This window comes from Lichenostomus cassidix, chromosome 7, assembly GCF_008360975.1.
Source record: "Lichenostomus cassidix isolate B80296 chromosome 7, HeHo_3.0, whole genome shotgun sequence".
Lineage (NCBI taxonomy): Eukaryota > Metazoa > Chordata > Aves > Passeriformes > Meliphagidae > Lichenostomus > Lichenostomus cassidix.
Window position 1 is genome coordinate 26,492,695 of NC_139488.1, and position 21,774 is coordinate 26,514,468.

At 44.3% G+C, this 21,774-nt stretch overlaps 1 protein-coding gene across 1 annotated transcript in view; it reads right to left on the bottom strand.

Annotated features, from left to right (window-relative positions):
* Window positions 1-21,292, bottom strand: part of TFCP2L1 (transcription factor CP2 like 1) — a 30,515-nt gene extending 9,223 nt beyond the window's left edge. Inside the window, exons 1-7 of the mRNA XM_085066916.1 lie at window positions 21,124-21,292; window positions 16,881-17,032; window positions 4,099-4,175; window positions 2,453-2,558; window positions 2,083-2,189; window positions 1,340-1,492; window positions 342-452 (exon numbers count right to left, since the gene is read on the bottom strand). Of these exons, the coding sequence (XP_084923042.1) occupies window positions 342-452; window positions 1,340-1,492; window positions 2,083-2,189; window positions 2,453-2,558; window positions 4,099-4,175; window positions 16,881-17,032; window positions 21,124-21,185 (768 nt within the window). The 5' untranslated portion in view covers window positions 21,186-21,292. The remainder of the gene's footprint in view (window positions 1-341; window positions 453-1,339; window positions 1,493-2,082; window positions 2,190-2,452; window positions 2,559-4,098; window positions 4,176-16,880; window positions 17,033-21,123) is intronic.
* Window positions 21,293-21,774: the final 482 nt, after the last annotated feature.

The window sequence follows — 21,774 nt, forward strand, 5'->3', positions numbered from 1 at the left end:
GCCTAGCAGTTCTAAAAAAAAAACCTTTCTCATACAACTGGCACCTGAGAGCCATGACAAGTGTCCAGGAGCACAGTGGAAATTGAGATTTTTTTTTTTTTTTTGAAGTCAGGCTGCTAAAGGTTGGTTTATATGCCAAAACATAAGAAACTTTGGCATCTTCCATTTTCCATCTTCCAAGTTTCAACAGTAAGAGTAATTTTGTAATTTTGTTCCACTCTCAGTTTCACTCAGATCTGAGCATACATGTCTCCACAAGACAATCTCCAGGGCTCAGATGCTGTTTTCTTTTAAATTTATCTCCCAACATGATGTAGTATGATGTGTCTAAAACACTTTACCTCTGTGAGAATAGTTGTCTCATAGGAAGGCTGATACTTCTCCTTCTCTTGGGTGGTCTTCTTTTCCATTTTTTCCCTGTCAGTCTTCTGTTTTCTGTCTGCTCCTTTAGGCTATAAGTACAAGCACAGGCTCTCCCTTATGCCAAGTATTACAAGTTTGGAGACAGAGGCCAACAGATTTATCTAATCTGTTCACAAAAGTCTTTTTAAGATTTATGGGAATTCTACATATGAAACAAGACCAGATCTGCCTTTCTAGACAAAAAAAAAAAATTAATCAAGCATCTCTACTGTTTCCATACATCCACCACTAATGCCTACTGCAATTCTAAAATAGGTTGACCACAATCCTCAGATGTGATTGTTACTACTTCACACCATGAGTCCCATCAGTTATGCACCTCAATTGGCATTTGTACCATCTTTCCAGGAACAGGAAGGACACTGCCCACAGGAGCAAAAATGCAGCAGCAGATCCTTTGAGAAAACAGGCCTATGGAGAGTTTGCTGTTAAGTAGCTATAGGTCTGCCATGCCCAGATTACAAGCTTCAGAGATGCTTTCTCTCTGAATCTTTTTCTCCTCCAGGTATGGAGGTAAACTCTGCCACAACAACAACAAAAAAGGGGATTTAAGATCTCCGTGATTAAATCTTACTGTTCGTGGAGGATTCAATCAAAAGAAACTGGAGATGCCATAATGTCTTGATTGCCCAGGAACATCAAAACACAGCGGATACCCTGAATATCTCAGTGTCTTTATAATGTTTGAGGCACGATGGACTGGCACAAGCCCTGGTGCAGCACTTCAACTACAACTGCTGTGTAGGTCAGTGTTTATGCCACCTCATGCACTGGAGTCCTATTTATGATCTTAAGCATATCCAGTTAAAAGTCTGTTCCTCTACTCCACTATTTGCGCCACTCCTACACAACCTCAAATCTTTGCATGCTCCTGTGCCTTAATCTAGTTGATGACAAAGCCAAAACCACCTCATACCTTGAACACTTTGATCTGGCAGCTTGCAGAATGCAAGTGCTCTGTGTATTCACCATTTTCATTCTGCTTAAAGGTGTCGATTTGCACCCGGAAGGGCACCCCTTTCTCTCCTCCATGTTTCCGTGGGGTAAATTCTGTGCTGATGCAATGTACCTGGCAAAACAGAAGCTGTGCTCATCTCTGGAGACAGTTGGAACCTGTGCAAATCTGAATTTCAGATCCTGACAGAACATGAGGTTTTGGCTCCTCACAAAAAACTAAGAGGGGGAAAAGACTTCCTATGTTCTCATTTCTGTTCCCTTGGACAAAATAATCAAGAGAACAAGCAACTCAGAAAGAAATAGGTCATCAGGAAAAGCATATTTTGATTTATGTAAATCACTCATTCAGATTAAAAACCGATAGTATTTCATGAGAAATACTCATGAAAGAAGAAAGCAATCAAAACTAATAGCTTGTGAACAGTTTCCTCCAGACAAAATCTATGCTTAGAAAGCTACATCAGTGTCTCAGTATATTTTTAAAGAAAATCCTGGCAGTAGCAGGTAGTACTCCAATGTTAACATGTAGCCAGCATGTTGATTGAGTATCCTACAAATTAATTATACGTGGCTGTTACATGAGTTTGTATATTATCATTAACACCTTTCTCTTTTCTTCATGTACTAGCTATTTTAATTACTCAGTTCTTTAAAAGATATCTAATCATTGCATTTACCACAGAAATATTACTTCTTTCTTACCTGAATGAATGCTGAAGCTCTCTTTGATGGATCCCAGAGAAATTCAACAGTGTTCAACTGGGTTGGGCTTGCCCTGGGATCCAAGATACCAACTGACAGCGGGATATCTGTAGAAGAAAACCCCTAAAATTTTAAAAATATTAAATTGAAGAAGAGAAAGCATTTCCATACAATCACAAGATGCATGTGAAAAGTGAAGCCACCAAAGAGATCTCTACACGGGACCTAGAGTGATAGATCTCCTTCCCACCCAAAGACATACAGGATTCCTAAGACAGCAGGACATAAAAAACCCAAACACAAGTGCAAACACTCCACACACCAGTCATCTTCCCAACTCTGCAGAGGTGCCACAATGAAATAGCCTCACCTATATCAAGGATACGGTCTCCAGGCCGACTCCACCTCCAGCCCTCGAGCTGCTGATGCTCTGTGTACTGCAGGCGGCGGTCGTGGAAAACTACACGAATTATGCTCTGTTGAAAAAAGACAGCAACATGAACAACGTGATCCAGAATCCTCTCTCGAGATGACTTTGGTTTTCCAGAGTAGAAGCAAAAGCTGATCTGTTATGTTTCTCACCCCTATTCACGAGGAGAGTAGAGGGTCCACCTAAGAGACCCATCACCATGTGTATCAAATTCTTAAGGGACCCCTAAGAGAGAAACACATTTCCCCCGTCACAGGGCACATCTTACAGGAGTAACACAGCCCTGTGCAGCTTTCTGGGATTCACTCTAGAAGCACCATAGCAATGTCCAGCTAATCTTAGGTGTCATGGTATGTAAACATCACTGTACTGCCTCAACACCCAAAAAGCCTCATATAGGGGTAATATTTAATGTGTCTGTACCATGTCCCAACCCCAGTATATCCCATTCTGGTTTGCAAATGTGGAAGCCAGCTCACCTCTCCCTGCACTGGTGGAGCTGACATGTCCAGACACCTTGTCAGTGGGAATTAAACTTGATTCCAGCCAATGGATTTGCTCCAGAGTAGTTAAACAAACACAAAATAGGGAAGCTTCTGTAACAGCAGGCTGGTCCGCAATGGTGCAGCCATGCCAATAACTGGAGAAAAAAGGCTGGAATAAGGGCAATCCCCAGGGCAGACAAGTCTTAAGTACCCCTAACTAATATATCCTTTTGTATATTCAGAGTGCTACGCTTACATGAGTTAATGACCCCTAACATCTCCGTTTCTTAAGCCCACACTCTTGTTGGGGACTTCTGTATCAAATGAGTGAGCAATTTTTGCCAGTGAACCTGAGAAATGCCCAAATCCAACCCTAGCTTAAAGATGCAAACAAGCCACAGTGGGAATACCTGCAAAATTGGAATCCACATACTACCTGAAATGGGCCAAAAGACCAATAGGGAACAGCCTAAACTTGGACATTTGACATCCAAATTGGAATCCAAATTTTGCAACTAGTTCCCACTTCTCAAAGGAAATCCTGAGGCAGAACAAGAATTGAAGGCTGGACCCAGAACCAGGGCTCAGACCAAAGTTTTTCAATTTGAACTGTTTGGGGAGTGAAGGAAACAACAGGAAAAAATCCCCCAAACCAACAGATCAAGTTCTATCTGTTCATCATTGTGCCCATCACCAAAGTAAACTGGAGCTATGCAGAATCTCCCTGGCAGAACAATGTAAGCACCTGGGCCTTCCATGTGTCATGTAACAACCCAGGCATGTTGCTGGGATTCAGCAGGGAGACAAGTCTGCCTCTCCACACCTTTGACCATGTTCACCACTGAACTCTGGGATTCCCCTGAACCCAATATTCATAGTGAAACTCTGGGGTCATGATCACAAACAGATTAAAGGTTCCCCTGAAGCCCTGCAAAGCCAAGCTGCATAGTCCCGTGAAACTAGCACTCAACTCCATCAGCCCTACTCCCATTAAAAACAATGGCAAAGTATTTTCCATTGTCTCAGTGGGAGCAAGGTCAGGCCCTTCATTAAAGGCTGTATGTAGTAGCAGGAAGAAAAGAAATCTATATTTCTCCTTACCTTCACATATTTTGTGTTTAAATCTTGAAACTCTCCCAATTTCCTATTCTCAAGTAGACGGATTTCATAAGACTGACCTAGAGTTTAAGGAAACATTTCCAAGGTGTTTAATATGTTGTAGCAATGAGAGAGTCATGCTGGCATTTATCTGGCTGATAAAGCATATGTTTGATCAGGGAAAGCTTATTTTTGCTAACATAATGCATTTGACCCAGTAATCGACAGGCACTAAAGCACTACTCTGCAGAGGATGGCAACTGGGGCAAAATCTTGCCTTCTTCAGGGAAGAGTCAGGCCTGTAAGGTGTTCTGGTTAACTACAAAATCAAAATTTGTTTCATAAGGCCTGGAAAGTCGCTGCCAAGGGCATAAATAGTCCTTCAGACGTGTGTGGAGGCAGCAATGGGTATTACAGCATGGGCAAGGACCAGTTCTGGGAAGGGAATTCACACTCCACCACCCCCCTCACGTAAGGAATTTAGTCAATTCAACAGAATTCAGCTAACTGGTTTATGAAATAACATCTCTCCAAGGCTGACAGCAGACAAAGGAGACTGATGTCTCAATACCTTATGCACAAAAATGATTAAGACAGTACAAAACCTCATTGTACTACACCAAGGCTTTACAATAAACCTGCAGCCAGTACCGAGGCAGAAGAGGATCATTAGGATCAATGGAGCATATATATGCCTTCTAGCTAGCTTTTCTTGCTCATCTTGCTATCCTCCCTTTTCCTGGAAAATGCACAGGGTATGACAAGGCAGGCACTAAGGAAGACATCAGTTTGGATTTTCTGGCACAACCAGTATCTTCGCAGAACTGGCCCTGCAGAAAACTGCAAAGCAGATCTATCTATACTGTAAGCAGCTTCTACCAGCAGAGACAAAAATGCTACATTTTTTGGATCTGGATTTAGAAATGGAAGACTTGTGACAGTAGATGTGTCAGAAAGGCAGACCACCTTTTGAGAATCCCACCCACATGAGTACAGACCATATCCACAGAGCACAGAGATAACTGTGCTTATTCAGCTGGCTGGCAGATAAGACAAAAAAAAAGGGGGGGGGACGACAAGAGGAGCTATACTGAAGCCCCAAATGTTTGCACAACACTCCTACTGATTTTAGTAAGAGTTCTGCAAACAGGAAATGACCCTTGAATCCAGCAAGTGACTCGGGGCATGGGGAGAGTGGAGAAAAAACCATATGAAGTACCAAAATAAGCATGGAAACATGCATACATCTTTAACCATCTCTTTGAACATAAAGAAAACAAAATTACAACAGTGACCTGCCTTTGAAGGCTGCTGGACAACAAATGTGGATTTTGTAAACCAGTCATGAAACTGAGGTCTTCCACACTTTAACTTATAAGACTTCCTAATGTTTCCACTGATACACATTAATATTGTTCACCTAACAATTTAAAGAGAGGTGTTCATAAATCAGTGCAGTTGTATTAGCATAAAAAAGATCAGGGTCAGGTTAACAAAATGGGATTTCTCTGAGTCATAGAAAACACCTTTAAGACCATGAAGTCCAACCATTAACCTAGGAATGCCAAGTCCACCACTAAAACATGTCCCTAAGTGCCACATTTGCTATTCTACAGACTTGTATGTGCTGTACATGTTTATCTGTGTTGTACAAAGCACTTGGCTGTGCAATGGTTCAGTGTGGAGATACACTTCACCTGCTAGAGAGTGATACAGTTCATCATCTTGAACCCATTCACACAGCCAAGCATCTCTTGCACTTACAGTTCATTCCCATGCAAATATGGGGCTAATTAATCATTATTGAAAATTAATGTAGGTTTTGAGGGCAAGAGACAGTAAAATACATCTATCACTGTATTCAGATGGGGTAACAGGGAGAACAAAATGTGGTATGAGCTGTTCTGTGGAGGAAGGCAATGGTCAAACCAGAAGCATTGTCAGCCATTCACCAAATATCTCAGGAATTAGCAGGTTTTTGGGACACTCTTGTGCACTGATATGCTCTCACTCTTTGGTCAGCCTGATCTGCTTATTTGCAGTTACAATGAGACCATGGGCATAACAGAATCATCCATGTTCCTTTCAAACTAGCATCAAGCATCTCTGACCCCTTGCATGGGACAGGGACAGGGACAGGGACAGAACTGCAGCCCAGAAGGCAGTAGGCACCACAGATCTCCACCTGACAGGAGTGATTCACCTTGTAATGAGCCAGAAACAGATCCTGCAGACCAGTGAAAAAGAAACTACAGTGTAGACAGTTAATATTAAACAGAAAGCTAAAGAAGAAATAAAATGCTTTGATGAAAGATATATGGGTCATCTGGTGGAAGCCCTGGAATGTAGTTTATGCCATGAAAAACCTCAATCAAAATGGTATTTTATGCTAACTGCTTTCCCCTTGAACTCTGAATGTTTAACTTGAGTTGCTACACAATTATCAAACAAGACTGCTCCCAGCCAAGCTTCAGAAAACATCAGGTTTTTTCCCCTCTCTGTGAAACTCTGTCAGTGAGAATTTGGTCCTAATTCCTCAAAGTTTCTCTGTATATCCATCTTCTGGTATTGACTTTCAATTTATTCTCCTTAAAACTTTCCAGCAAATTCATTGCTTTGTGGCTTATGGTACCCAGAATTTATTAGCATGGACAGCATTCAGATACTTTTACTTTTATAGCATCAAACTGCTTGGATTGTATTTTTTCCTTGAAAAATACCTTCCAAACCTTGTTCACCCTCTATTTTCCCCCATCACTATCAGCAAAACTCCAAAATGGTGAACTACAGTCTCCGCCCTGCAATTATTACTGCAGGAAAAAAAGGTCCTAAAGAATGACCACTTGAATGCTGTAAAACAAAATCCCTTTGTAAAATAAAATTAGTAATAGCAACATAACCTGAAGAAAGCTGAACTCCCCCTGGCGTCGAAGAGGGCAAAGAAGTCACACAAGGCTCTGATACACATATCATTTATGAATCCTGCATCACTGACTCACCAGCACTAGCAGGCACACACTGACAATCTTCTGCAAAAACTAAAGCAGTAATAAATCATTCTTAGTCAGGTATCCAAATTTGTAAAGAAACATGTCTGTAAAGCGTGAGTAAAACACCCTGTACTTCCAGTTCCCAACACACAGTACAACTAGCTAAGCCCAAAACAGAGTTGAAATACAGAGTTCCCCCATACTGAGTTTTTCCATCTGTCTCAGATAGAAATACAGATAAATACAGGTGAGACTACAGCTTTCCAAGTCAACACTTGGTAGTAAAACTAGAGACAGGGGCAGATGATACCAATGCTGAGACTCTGCAGTGATTTGACTGAATGTCCCAGGTCCAAGACCGGGGCAAGTATCTTGTCCTCAGCTGACAAAGGTTCAACATCCACTGGGCTCAGATGGAAGAGAGAGCCTGAAAAAAACATTGTGGCAGTGGGGAGCAGCAGTGCTGTTTTAGATCACTCCCCTTTAGCAGGATGATAGGACTAAAGGCCAGCAACTCGCTAAAACCCTTTTTCTACCATGCTCTCAACACCAGCCACAGCTGTACCATCACACGCAACACAGCTTTGAGATTGCTTCAGAGTCAGTGACCAGCCTGGTCTCTGGTCAGGTGTAACACTGGACACACCCACAGGGGCACCCAAAGCACCTCTGTCACTACCTGGAATGAAGGGGACACTTTGCAAGCAAATCCCCAGCATAGCTGATGCCACAGCAGCCTCCTGCACACTGTGTTCGCTCCCCTCACTCACCACAACCCTTCTTCCCTACCTCAGGCAGAGAACAGGAGAGTAATAAATATTCAGAAAAACACAGCAAATTCCTGACATGCAGTTTGTCTCCCAGCTTCATTGGAAGCTTCAGGGGCACCAATAAAAACCGTGGTGGGTGATGAGATACTGTAATTTCTATTTTAAACAGACAGTCCCTGGGCAACAGCAAATTTACATCATCTCCTCCTACGCTAGAGTTTGAGCAACTCGTTTTACAAACAAAGTAGTACCCAGCAAAGTAGTAACCACCCAGGTCCAGAGTTCCTGGTTCATAATTCACGAAGCAATTCCACCTATCTGAAGGAGGATTTATAGACTGATTACATTTTTCAAGTTGCATTGTCTTTGACAATTAACACACATTAAATTAGGACATGGCCACCTAATGTGGGGACAGAAGAACTGAAAGTCAACAACTTACTACAGATGAAAAATTTAGTTCAACACAGGAATGCTTTCACCTACTCAAAAGGTACAAGTTTAACAGCTTACTGATTTCCATGGAATTTAGTCAGCCATCAGAAATTTTGGGTAATTTCTGATTACAAAAGATTATCACTATTTCAAGCTCAAAATTACATTCTGTTCAAATATTTTTTACTACACAACCACAGTATCCTGCTTGCTTTTCTTTGTTTTGGTGTTACATTTCAAGGGCCACTTGCACTATGCATTCTGTGGTTTTCTGCACAATACACCGACATGATACACTAATTTCCAATTAGGATGCTGATGTTCCAGGCTGATATGACTCAGGCCTTGCTTAACCTAACAAAGCAGCCTTTGCAGAAATTAATTAAACCCTAAACTTTGACTAAGCAATATCACCAACAAAACTGTGGAAAGGTGGGAAAAAAAAAAAAACAAAACAAACCAGCTGAGAGTCCTCTTTCTCAGAATGGACCCACACAGCACTAGATAGAACCAGCCTGGAAACTGTTTGATTATTAAGCCAAGCTGGCCAATAAAAATTCCATTTAGCAACTTTATATGGACATCCTAAAAAGAGCACAGATAAAGGCAAAGGAATGCTGACAGTCAAATGCACCATGCAGAAGAAGGGGGGTGTGGGGGCAGAAAGCAAGCATTTATCATACCAAACCAAAGCACATCCAGCAGGCAGGAGGATCACCTTTGAAACAGCCATACAACTATTCAGGGCATCAGGCACACACAAAGATTTTTCTGACAAGAAAGATTAATGAACCTTCAGGGTAAACAGACAAGAGTGGCAGAGCAAGCACATGAACTTGCATGCTTGATGACATACACCTTTTTAGCCAGTCACAAGCAAAAATAAAAATTAGTGTAAGACTTGCTCTAAGTGTCCCATGTGTGGACACTCTGCAGGAGAAGAAGCAAAAGCAGAACCCTCAATCCCTGAACCACAAATGACAGAGGATATATTCTGCAATTGCTCACTGCAGCCTCATTTGACAAGATGCTGTAGATGTTTATCCAGTGGATATTATGAATTCACCAGCTACACAATAGGCCACCCTGGAAGTTCCCACTAAGCTAGGAACATGGCAATCCTGCAAAGGAGGACAAGCTGTGGGCAGGAAATGCAAAAGCAACATTAGAGTCATTCGAACACTGCAGGCACATCTTGCCCCACATCCCATCTTCAACATAGCACCCAGAGATGGAGCAGGGTCAATACAGCCAGCCTTTTCCTTGCTGTATCTTCCCAGTTTTTGGTTTTCAGTGTCCAGATTACATCAAGCTGCCCACTCATGACCAATGCTCACTAACTCTTTTGTGTGGCCTCCTTCCAAATTTGCTTGTACTGTGGCAATCAGAACCACAATTTACACACGCCTTGCTTTACTATCAACAGTCTGGCCCTTCACCTGCCTCTCCCCTTGCACAAAGCCCCTTAGAGCTCCACTGTGTTTTAGTATCCAGCAGTTCAACACCAAGGATTCCTGCTCTGCTTGCCCATACCAACAGGGCAGTGACACTACAGGAACACAGCACACCAATTCAACCACTAATTCCACCACCGCACCACAGAGCTTCAATGTCATCACGTCACTTTTATGTTTTACCTCCTTTTACCATGTGCCCCCAACTAAGAGGGGGTTCTTTGCCCCCATTTCCTCCTTCCCTACCTCTTTCTTGTGGGAAAGCCAAAGAGCTGCCTCACAGCCAAGCATGCTGCAGGAAAATTTCACTGCTCATTTACTATATGAACATGTTTGAGTCCTACTCTCCACAGACTTTTGAAGGTGGTCTATTCTACAGCAGTGACACTTCATAGCTAACAGGCGCTAACAGAAATATTCCTCATTTACACTGGTTTCCACTCAAAAGAGAGGGAGGTGCAGTTAAATCCCTCAAGACTACAGTCTCACTTTGAATCAAGGACACAAAACAAACCAGCAGACACGGAAATATTTCTGGTTGCTAACTTCACTGTGTGCACTTGGCATTCTTTTGCACAGACTTCATCCACTTGATCTCACCTAACCTAAACCACATTAAAAACTTTGATTTTTAATACAAATTAATCAGTGAAAAAAATTATGAACTTCCAATGGAAAGCCGAAAAAATACCTACCCTGTGAAAATATTTTCTTCCTGTATTTCCACTTCTCTAGCATGTACTTGAAACACTCAGGATTATCTTACTCACATCTGTCCAGCTCAGAAAACATCAGCCCCCTCTGTGTAAGTAAAAAATACAGGCTTTTTCTGGTTTCAACCTGTTTTAAGTCAATTTGGACAACAGGTTTTATAGCTCTGTAAGAGGTGCTCTGTGTGTAATATTTACTTGACTTTCAGATAACTAAAAAAGAATGGTCCTGGGTGAGGGTGCTGACGAGGGATGCAGAAGAGCTGAGCATGACTCCTGACCCCACCCAGCAGCTCCCTTAGATGCCCTCAGGTTAAGTCCTTTCCTTCACCACATTTCTGCAATAGGAAACTGGGAGAAGGATGTCCCACTCCCACCCGTGGCTGCTCAATCAGTGCCTAGCACAGGGCAGGGAAGGAGATGTGATCAGAGCTGACTGTACCTTCCACACTGGTCACAAACGTGGTGCCAAGATGGGACAGGAGGAAGCTCACTGCTCCAGTGCTTGCTGTCTAGTTTCAGGAACACATAAATGTTTGGTAGGAAGCAAGCGGGAGAAAAATATGTGCTTTTTTCCCTACCTCTTTTGGAAAAATATATTCTCTTATAAAAACGTATATTACTCCTATAAAAACAGCTAATCACGTCAAACCTACAGTATTTCTCATGCTTCTTATTGCTACCTGAAATGTGATCTTTTAGGGCACTGCAAATTAGAGGAAGCAACAGGAAAATTTCTACATCTTCTCACACTGATAGTAACAGTCACATAAACACCAAATCCTGTAAAATCACAGGCAAAAAAATTCTCTGTCATAATTAAAGGAATCTCAAAGTAGGTATGGATAATGGGGTGGAATAATTACATGGAATATAAGGAAAAATCTTCCCAATATTTTCATACTCCTTACTACACTCTGAGGAACTTCTGAGCACTCCCTTTTTTCACAGATACTGAAGATTTATGGGAGAACAAAATGCAGTTTAGGGGCTTCCAGTAGGAATTGTGCACAGGCTACAATCCAGCAAGTTCACAATCCCATTTGAATTTCATCCAGATGTTAGCAACAGAAGAAAGGATTACAAAAAGAATAGAAAACAGCCTCTTGGTTAAAAGACAACTGAGATTCTAGCTTCCTAGGGACAACAGAAGTCAGATGCTCTACTTACGCAGAGGTGCCCTGTCATCTGAAGCAAGATTCATGGTGAGCTTAGGGATGGTGTGGTTTGGAGACAGGATTGTTTATCCTGGGCTGCCAAGTGAAGACAGAGCTGCCAAACATATGGGGAAATTGCTCCAAGCACAATTAATGGCTTCAGCTGAGACACCAGAACCTACTCAGAGCTGTCTCCAAAGTCAGGCAGGAGACAAATTCCTTCTCCAAAGACGAAGTGCACCACAAGAACCAAAACCGCCAAAAGCCACTTTCAGAAATGGGAAAGACAAATTAACTCCATTACCCACTTCATTTTTAAAGCCACCCAAACCAAAGAACAGAGTAGGAAGGGGTCAAGGAGCAGTATGGCACCCCGCAACAATCAGGAAACAAGGATGCATGGGTAGGTGGGCAGGGACCAGGCAGCACCTGGTGCTCACAGTCTCAATGACACAAATCCATTGCTGTGCTTGTGATCTCAGGCAAGGGTGGAGCATTTGTTCATACAGGAGAAGCCACCAGCAGCAAAGCTCCTACATATGGCCAGAGCCTGGTCAGTGACAGCAGTGACTGTTAGGAAAAGAGGCAGGTCCTAGCACGGGACAAAGCAAAAATATCCCCATAAACAGAGCTATAATTAAACCAGAAGCACACGCAGCCAGAGCTGGTCACCCAGCCTTCTCTACACTTCATTTATGCAAATAAAGAATTGTTCCAGGAAAAGTACAAACATCCAGGCAGTTGTGACCCCATAAAAACTCAATTACGTAGGAGTTAACGTCAATATAAAACAGCTTTTTTCATTTACTGTAAATCTTGGTGTTTAAAACTGTGTTCTCTGGCTGTAGAAGATCAGACAACCAAATTTGAACTTTAGACTTTTTAAAGGAGGCAAAGGTTCTCTTTTGCCTTCTGTTGTAAGCAATTTCATCTCCTACCCAAACAATCAGCAATCGACTCCAAAGCATCCTCTTAAGCTGTTCCTTGCCCACTGCTTCCAGCACCTTTCTTTGGAGAAGCAACCAGAGCATATCTGCAGTTGAGCTGAGGCAGGACAACACCCAGCAGAGTTTAAATGCGGCATCATTTTAAATGTACCAGTTTATGCACATGTGTCTTGAACCTGGATATATGCCTTGGCAACCTGGGGGTTGAAAATTGGGGCTTTTCTTTAGTTTGAGTCTGTGACCCAGACTCAAACTAAGTCCATCGTTAGGCTTATGAGCCACCAATTGCTTATGCACCTCTACAGCATCACTCCCAATAGCACAAGCTCTCTCAGATGTAGTGGTTTTCTCTCATGGTCTGGGGTTTTGGCTTGTTTGTTTTCTGAACCGTCTAGGACTGGCACTAAGGCTGACTCCTGGAAGACACTGTAAGGCAGAGGAGTCCAGACTTCCAAACCCTGACCAGCTGTACACTAAAATCTTTGCATGGCCAAGAACCACAAGTCACACACTGCAGAGCAGGAGAGCTGAACGGAGCCCAGGAAAACTTTACAGGCAGATGATGGCCAGTTACTCTGAAGTACCACTGGGAGACTGGGCTGGATTTCTCACACAGCCTGCTCTCAGTGACCCTCTGCCACCAAACTTAACCTCCATTTGAAGTAATCCAGATCCCAAGTTCTGAGCCAGCCCAATGCTGGTCATGAAACAAAATCATGACTTGAATAGCTCACACTCCACATGTGGTTCTGGCACTACAAGCTGATTCCCTTGGGCAATGACTTTCAGGTTTTTGTGATTTTTGGCATTTTGTTTTTTATAGGAATGACTTTCTCTCCTCACATTTATTAGCATTCAGATCTACTGTACACAGTGCTTGTTTCCTCCACATTCCTCCTGCTGCAGTTTCTGGAAACACCTTTCACTGCTTCCATTTCTGTCTGTGTTTGAAACTGGATTCAACCAGCCACAGTCAAACCACACCCCATATGAGTGCAGACCATGGAATATGCACTGCATCAAGCCATCTTGCTGAAGCAGCGGTTTGCAATATGGTTGCTGGTTGACTGTTTGTCTGAAAATCCCTATCCACAAGAGACGCTGAAATAATGCTAAAAGGCAGGCTAGTTCCAGAAATGTTAGGATGATTGTGCTGCAGACTTCTGGACAGTGTAGCTCTGTTGACAGATGCAAGTCCTGACCAAAGGAGCAATGCCAGCAGCAGGTTCCAGCACAAGGACTGCACCATTACCAGTTTCATGGACTGAAGGTGGAATAGTATTGAGACACCATACTAATAAACCTATACTTTGTCCCATCAGATGAGTAATCCTCCTGAGATTCAGTAAAGACTTCTTAATGAAGGAACTACCCTAAGGTTCAGCAAACTAAGACTGTGTTCAATTTGGCTCCAGTTTCCCGAGGAATGTGGGAAGGCAGGGGGGAAAAGAGATCGGGAAAGACAAGTGTAATGAGTCAGTCTTTGGAAACTAAGCTACAGATTTGACTCTAGTTACCTCATTTACAGGATGGTTCTAGAGCTGTGGCCAGAGAACACTCATGGTTTTAAACTGAACCAGACAAACTTGGGACTCTGCCCCTGCTGAATGTCCCCAAGTCAACTTAACACTACAGCTAAGCTCACTCCAGTAAGCTCCCTCACAAATACTTCCCCTGCCCTTGGTGAAAACACTGGTTCCTGGTTTCCAGCTCTGGAGTCCTCTCAGCCACCACCTTTGTTGGGAGCCCAGGCCAAAGACCTCTTCCTCCTCAACACCACTGACCACCCCTCTGGGTCTATCCTGCAAGAAGCAAGGCTCAAGAGAAGCCATTATACTCCACAAGTCTGGAGTCTTTTCCCATCTGTACACAAACACAGCCACTGGACAGTGCTCCTTCCTAGCCCATATGAAATCCTTCCAGATCTCACATTAAACTCTCCACTGGGTCCTCTTCTATCTCTGCTGTGCAACTTAGCTTTCAATTTGCTACCCTGTACTTGCTGCTTTTCATAGCCCATAGCTCTGTCAGACCTGACCTTTCTTCCACCAGTCACCAAAGAATGAGGAGAACAAGTTTCAGGGCGAGAAGCAGAGCTGCTTCACAGTGACAAAAGGTCAGTTTACTGAGTGGTGAAGAGTTCGAGAAGGAACATTTGAGCAGCAAGTGGCAAGAATCACCCAGCACACAGAAAACCCTTTACTCACACTGGATGTGAATTGCTTTGCTGGTGCTGGGACAGTCAGTCTGTCTTTTTATCTACTTTACTACAAGCCAGCCTTGACTGACACACAGCAGGGCAGAGAAACATTCATTAATGAAGTTACCCATTTGCTAAAGTAATCCATCACAACACTCAAGAAGGGAAGTTGTATGTAACAGTTCTTGGCCAATCCATGATAAACACAGAGACAGGTAAAGGTGCAAGAGGTGTCCCTTTGCTTACAGCCAGCACAAAGTGATAAGGTGTAGAGGATGGTCTTAAAATGCTACACAAGATGACTGTGGCATTGCAGCTGGGTCACAGCGCTTTGGAGTCAGCCAGCTCTTCTGCCATGCCACGAGCACTGGCTCCAGAAACCTCAGCTGCCTCCAGGTCCCCTTCACATACCTTCTCAAGTTCATAGAACATAACTCTACTAACGGGATTAATTTTCTGACAAAACCAGCTTCCCAACTCTGCCCCACTGCACAGCTCATGACAGCCTCATCCCTGCTTTGTTCCTCCATACCTGCCCAGCTTCATGCTCTCCAGGGTGTAATCTGCAAAGACACATCACACCTTGAGGGATGAAAGACAGACGATATCCAAGAAATGCCAAGGAAGCAGGAAGGAGTGTCAGGATGTAGCAGTAGACAACTCCTTGCAATAGTAAGCAGGACAAAGCCTAACACAACATGGTCTATCTAAAAGGCAGTAACAGTCTTACTTTGCAAAGGAAAACATGGACTGCTCCAGTCACACAGTTTTAAAAACTCATGATACCATGTAAAGAGTTACCTAACTTTCCCCCTGCTAAGGTAAAAAAGCAGGCACTGCTTCATGTATGTTAAAGTATTTGGCCATTGACAGATTTTCATTTAAAAATTCTTTTATTCAAATACAAGAAAGAATTGTGCTTCATAGGAAGATTCATCTCAATCTCACAATTGCTATGCCCCATTATCACCTCCTGGGATCTGTGTTTAGATGGATAAACTGGGATGACACAGTCACATATTCCAAGTATCTTTTGATCCTGGGAGACAGAACAGTGCCATTTTATGTGACAAGAAATACCTGGCTTCTTAAGTAGAGCCTGCAGTACTTCACTGACCTTTCTGTGCAGGCTTCATGGGTCTACCAGCTACCAACACAGATCCAGCAGCCAGCTGCACCTGAGGTCAGAGTCCAAAGCAGGTCAAGGCTCCAATCTCTATCAGCATTGAGAGACACCTATCCAGGGAGGCACCCAAGTGACATCCTTCAGTGCACAAAGCTTAAAGAGCTGGGGCAATGTCCTGAAGCAGGAAAGGGTCTCAGTAACAGAGCAGACAGCCTTCAGCTTGTTGTTAGGCTAATGCCCTGGTTTACAGCCTGGCAGAAAATGAGCACAGTATGTTTTAGCATAATCTCTGCATGGAGAGGTCTGATCCCCTCAAGACGCACAAGAGGTCCTGCAAAGTCACAGCAAAACACCAACCACAGACGTGCCTGCACAAATTATGCCAAAGGCAGGGGGAAAAAGAACACAGAGAAACAACGTTTATTTATCCAGGAGTATGAACTAGTCTGTAAGGTCAGCCATACAGGACCTTGCTGCACTGAACCCTGGCAACTTGTCAAAATAGGTGCTCAGCAGAGCCACACCAGCCAGCCTGTGCCAGCAATGTCACTCTGCCCAGACCTCAGAGCAGCCCTTGGATACCTGCTATTTCACCCTCTGGCTACACCCTCCAGCAGTGCTGGGGGACTTGCAGTGTTAAGAACCCTCCCCAGTCCAAGTTGGCCCATCTGCTTCATCAATCTGGTCTTGTGAGATGAAGGTAGGAGGCTGCAGCTTAATCTGAGATCAAGCAAGTACTTTGCCACAGGGAACTGTGCCTGCTATAACACTGCTTTAAATCAACAGTTAAATCAGTGGTACTTCATTATTTTTAGAAAGTTGATAATCTGGTATCTAAATGGGAAAAATTAAATATTCCTCCTTTCCTCCACCCCCTACTCCCCAACTTCTATCCCTCTTTTCCCATCCCACTGCCCTCCCGGTAGAAGTATGGTATTAAATTTCATGAATTGTTCCCAGGAAATATCCTCTCCTTCAGTGTACTGCAAACCCTACCTTGGTTGAGGTAGGTCAGGGTTTCTTCGTGCAGTTTCACAGCGGGTGAGGTGGCTGTGCAGAGGACATACTGGAAGGGTGGCAGTTTGGCATCATTCTCAGGAGACAGCTGCGGCTCTTCCTGCTTGAAGATGGGCAGCGCAAGGACATCTCTGCAACGTACAGTTCATACACAGTTAGTTGAAAAGAGTTTATGGGCTATCCTAGCCTCAATCTGCATTTGGTTCTCATGATCTGACATAATGGGGGTGGTCTCTGGAGAAACACCAGGTTAAAATGGCTAAAGGAGGAAGAATGTGGCCTGTGTAACATAACCGGGAAACTTCTGCCTCTAGGATATCAGCACTGCCCACAAAAGAATATAGCACTGGCAAAACAGAGTACGTCTGAGAATTAATGTAAGGTTTTAAGAAATAAAGCAGATTTACTTTTCAGTTAAGCAGTCTTCTTGATGAGGAAAAAAAGTATCAAAAATAGATTCTTCATCCTTGTGGACGTACATTTGATTAAGAGTTCTCAGGTTCTCAGATGAAAGCCTTTCAGAAAAAAAAAAAAAGCAAAAAGTCAGCACTTTGAGAGCTGAATGTCAGATTAGTCCAAAGTCTTCAAGTAGCAGCCACGAGTGAGAAGTAGACACAGCTCTGATGTAAAAAGGCACTGTTCAAGTAAATGATGGCATGAACTGCCAGATAAATTGACTCATAAGATCTCCCTACATTCTAATAAACCTGGTCCAAGGAATCACACAGCTTTTAAGTCAGCACTGGGCTACCTTGATAAATGCACACCACAGGTGCATGACAGCAGCTTCACTAGGATCTGCACAAAGACCCTGTTCTCAATTCTTTTCAAGATGTTGATACTGACCTGCCTGCTGATTTGTCCACAGGCTGATCCCAACCCACACTAATCCCCAAGCAGAACTGGTATTAGCAAGGCTGAGAGCTCAACAAACGATCAGTTGATTAGTACAAAATGAGATGTCACGAATAAGCATCCTTATCTCAGCCTGGCTGATACTGAAGAACCACATTAGCCTTTCCTATGACACTAACACTGTTGATCACTGTGTCCACCTACTCAAAACATTAATACTCTTATAAATTAGGAGGATAATGTTGAACACAGCGACATTTCAAAATAAGTGATTCTTTTTCTCCTCTATTTCTTCCAGGTGTGTGAAAAGACGAGAGAGATTCCCTTTACAGAGGCTGCAGTTCTGCTCCTTTTGGCAATCCCATACACAAAATGCTTTAAGAAGAACTATCCAGCATGTACAGGCATGCACCCTGAAAGAGCATTAAGAATTTTTTCCTTGCCTGTTCAGTTAATGATCCACTCACAGCACCCACAACCTTGAAGGCTACCCAGGTCATCAGTGAAACAGTGCAGCAGTTTAGGGTAAACTGCTCAAGTGCGTGGTTCAAACACAGGTACTGCTATTTATGGGGAAACAAAGCCAGAGAGCAAACTGTGCCATTTCAGATGCAGACAGGAGAAAAGAAACACCCATCTCTGTTTCCATTCTCCCTTCCAGCCCCACGCCCTCCATATTATCACCCACTCCAAGGCATCCAGCCCCATTTGCTTCCTGGCATTACTGACATAATCACAGCTCTTGCCTAACTGCTGCCACAGAGAGGGTTTTTTTCCCTAAGCGATGATTTACTACAGTAATGAAGTGACAGAAATGCCTGCAGTAGATTTCTGAAATAGATAGCATTGCTCCACACACATGCAGGATCTGATACTGCTCCGGAGTCATCTCGCTCACCCCGGATGCCAACATTTGCTCCTAAGCCGCTCATCTACACAATGCTCTCGGAATGCTTGTGGCTTTACAGATGAGAACAGGTCAAAAACTCCAGCGCCCAAAAACTTCCGCAGTTCGGCACGAACAGTGCACAAAATCCAGCCTGGGTTTAACATGGGGGTGAGGAAATTGCATACCTACTCACCTGAAACAGTTGAGAAATTTAGGCAAGGGGAAGTAAAAATCTAAATACAAAAATTTAAATTAAAAATCAAATTTCACATCGGGCTCTTTGCTCCCCTACACCTGCCAGAACAGCTGTCTGATCACTGAAGACTGTAAGCATGGAGGAATCCAGGAGATAGTTTCTGGAAGTTTCACCATATTAAAGCTCCAACGAAGCCACACAAGTTAATCATATTTTCACACTTAGAGCATTTGAGCTAACGGCCTGTGGTATCGTTGCTTTGGGTCAAGACCTTCTTAAACATTCAAGCTCATTGTAAGTGTTTGGAACTTAGAATAAGGTCAAAAGTCTCCCAAGTTTCACCTTTACGCTAAAGATTTACAGTTCTAGTCTTAAATAACAGTTTGCATACCTGAGAAGAGACATAGTTATTTGAGAGTTCAGTCAGCTGAAAGAACAGAGTAAAACACGTACCGGGTTTTCATGAAAAATTAATGATGATTTACAAGAATTTTTCTGTAGTATCATCTTGCTCTACCTACAAAAACCACTGAGGTCCAGCAGAACTTACTCGGATGTCTCAGATACACAGAAAGCTCTTGATCTCTGCAAAGTATAATTTATACAAACTTTTCTTACAGCAATTTCATATATTGTACTATTTCAGTTTCTTGTGCAGTCACTACAAGGGGATATGGAAAGCCTTCAGAAAGGCATAACTCATCAGAAAAACATCCGTTAGAAATGCATGTCTTGAGACATTTTCATGGAAAGCGAATTGGCCAGAATTAGCCATCTCTACATAAAAAAACCCCAACGGTTTTGCTCAACCAACCTTCCCTGAAACACCTGAGGGCATTGTTGCCATAAAACTGGTTTTAGGGATTTTAGTCTCAGACTGAACCCACTATGGTCACAGCAGCAGACACTCACTAAAGTTTAAGTTTGTTCCTAAAAAACCAACAGGTCACCTCCATACCAGTAGCCTTCCTGACAGAACAGGTATCCTTTATCCCCCAGCTAGCATCAAGCCAGCAAAAATAACCTAATGTGTTTTCTGGCCCATTAAACGGAATTTAAACTGTGGAGTCAAGCCTGACCCAGACCTGATGATCTTATAGCACTCCTGCTACAAATCCATGGAGTTAATGAAGCAGTCTCAGCACCATAAACACTAATGGAGAATATGCACAAGCACCAAAGCTGATGCTCCTTTGCTACTACCGTTCTCACTGTGCTAAACTAATCAAATTTGCAAGCACAAAGCAAGAGGGAACAAGACTTTTGCCACATGCATGTTGTGAAACTGAGTTATTGACATAGAGGGAGGAGATGAAGAATCTTGTATGAAGTGGAAAAGCTGCCAGAAGGCAAGAATCTCTCAGTATTGTACCATTTGATAATGGGAGATTATTTAGTCCAAAATAAAATTCCTTTGCAAGTACACTGACAGGCAGCAGGAATAGTCAAGATAGCGTCTCCTTGAAAGGCAAACATTATCTGTGCACGAAGTGCTTCCCCAGACAAACTCAATGTTCTCCTAAGAGTGGTTATTTGGGGGTACATTTGAAAAATCGGGGTTCTTGGGCCACTGCGAGGCTCTCCATGGCCACAATTCAGCAAAATCCCACTCCAGCAATCGACACCAGCTGACGGCTGAGCTTTACACCTTCAGAAAGCGAATAATTCACAAGCACCCAGCGAAGAGGAAACTCCCAAAGTTGCCTGCTTTCACATCGTTTGGAGGGAGGAAACACGGGTTTGTGCTACACATGTTACAGACTATTGTTTAGCAGCCCTTGTACTTAAATTAGGCATATTTAATTAAACGCAACTGTGCGGAGGCAGGAAAAAGCTGGTTTAGGCAAGTTCAGAAAGCGAAATTGTGCGCTTTTCACATATCGTCCCAAAAAGCAGAGAAAGAAATCCCATCCCCAGCAAACTGGGTGCCTTCTCAATTTGCCAACAGGCGTCTTCGGCAGACTTTTGACAGCGCTCCGCCGCTGCCGCACCTCCTCCCTCGGAACGGCAATACCCCAGCCCGGGGGAGAGGGAACACGGCACGAGCAATAGAGCAACGCCGCAGAGAGCTGCCTAACGAGGCGCTAAAAAAAAAAAAAAATAACGAAGGAAAAAAAGAAAAGGAAGAAGGAGGAAGGTGTCTCAGACAGAGGGGCAGCGCTGACCGCAGGCGGTGCAGCAGGAGAGCCGCCGGGGAGCCTAGCGGGCGGCCGCGGGACGGGAAACACCCGAGCGAACACCCACCGAGCACCGTGCCAGGGCTGCCGCCGCCCGGGACTCACCGCAGGTAGCTGCCGGTCGAGTGCTGGTTGTAGTGCTCCGGCTGCGTGTGCCAAAACAGCATCTTGAGGGCTGCCGACGGCTGTCCCTGCGCTGCGGAGGGGCGGCCGCGCTGCCCACCCCAGAGGTGTCGGACACGGCTGCCGCCAACTGGAGCCGCGACCCCGCCGCCTCCCGGCGCTTTTATAGCTCAGCCCCGGCGGGCGCGGGTTGGCCGGGCCGGGCCCCGGAGCCGGGCGAACCCTCCCCTGGCCCGCCCAGCGCCAGCCCGGCCCTCGGTGGGCACGGGCCGCGCAGCCCCGGGGCGGAGCGCCGGGCGGGGCAGGGCCTGGCCCGGAGCGGGTGTGAGGGGCTCCGGGCGGGGCAGGGCATGGCCCGGAGCGGGTGTGAGGGGCGCCGGGTGGGCAGGGCATGGCCCGGAGCGGGTGTGAGGGGCTCCGGGTGGGCAGGGCATGGCCCGGAGCGGGTGTGAGGGGCGCGGGTGTGAGGGACGCAGGCGGTCCCGGGGCAGCGCTGGAGCTGTCGTGTGGCGTCCGAATTGACGGCTTTTTAAACTGAGCCGCTCCATCCGACACCAGTGTGAAAGCCCTGCTCAGGTTCCACTGGGGTCCCTGTTTTCTTTAAATGAACGACAGCTGATGGCTTTAGCCCCC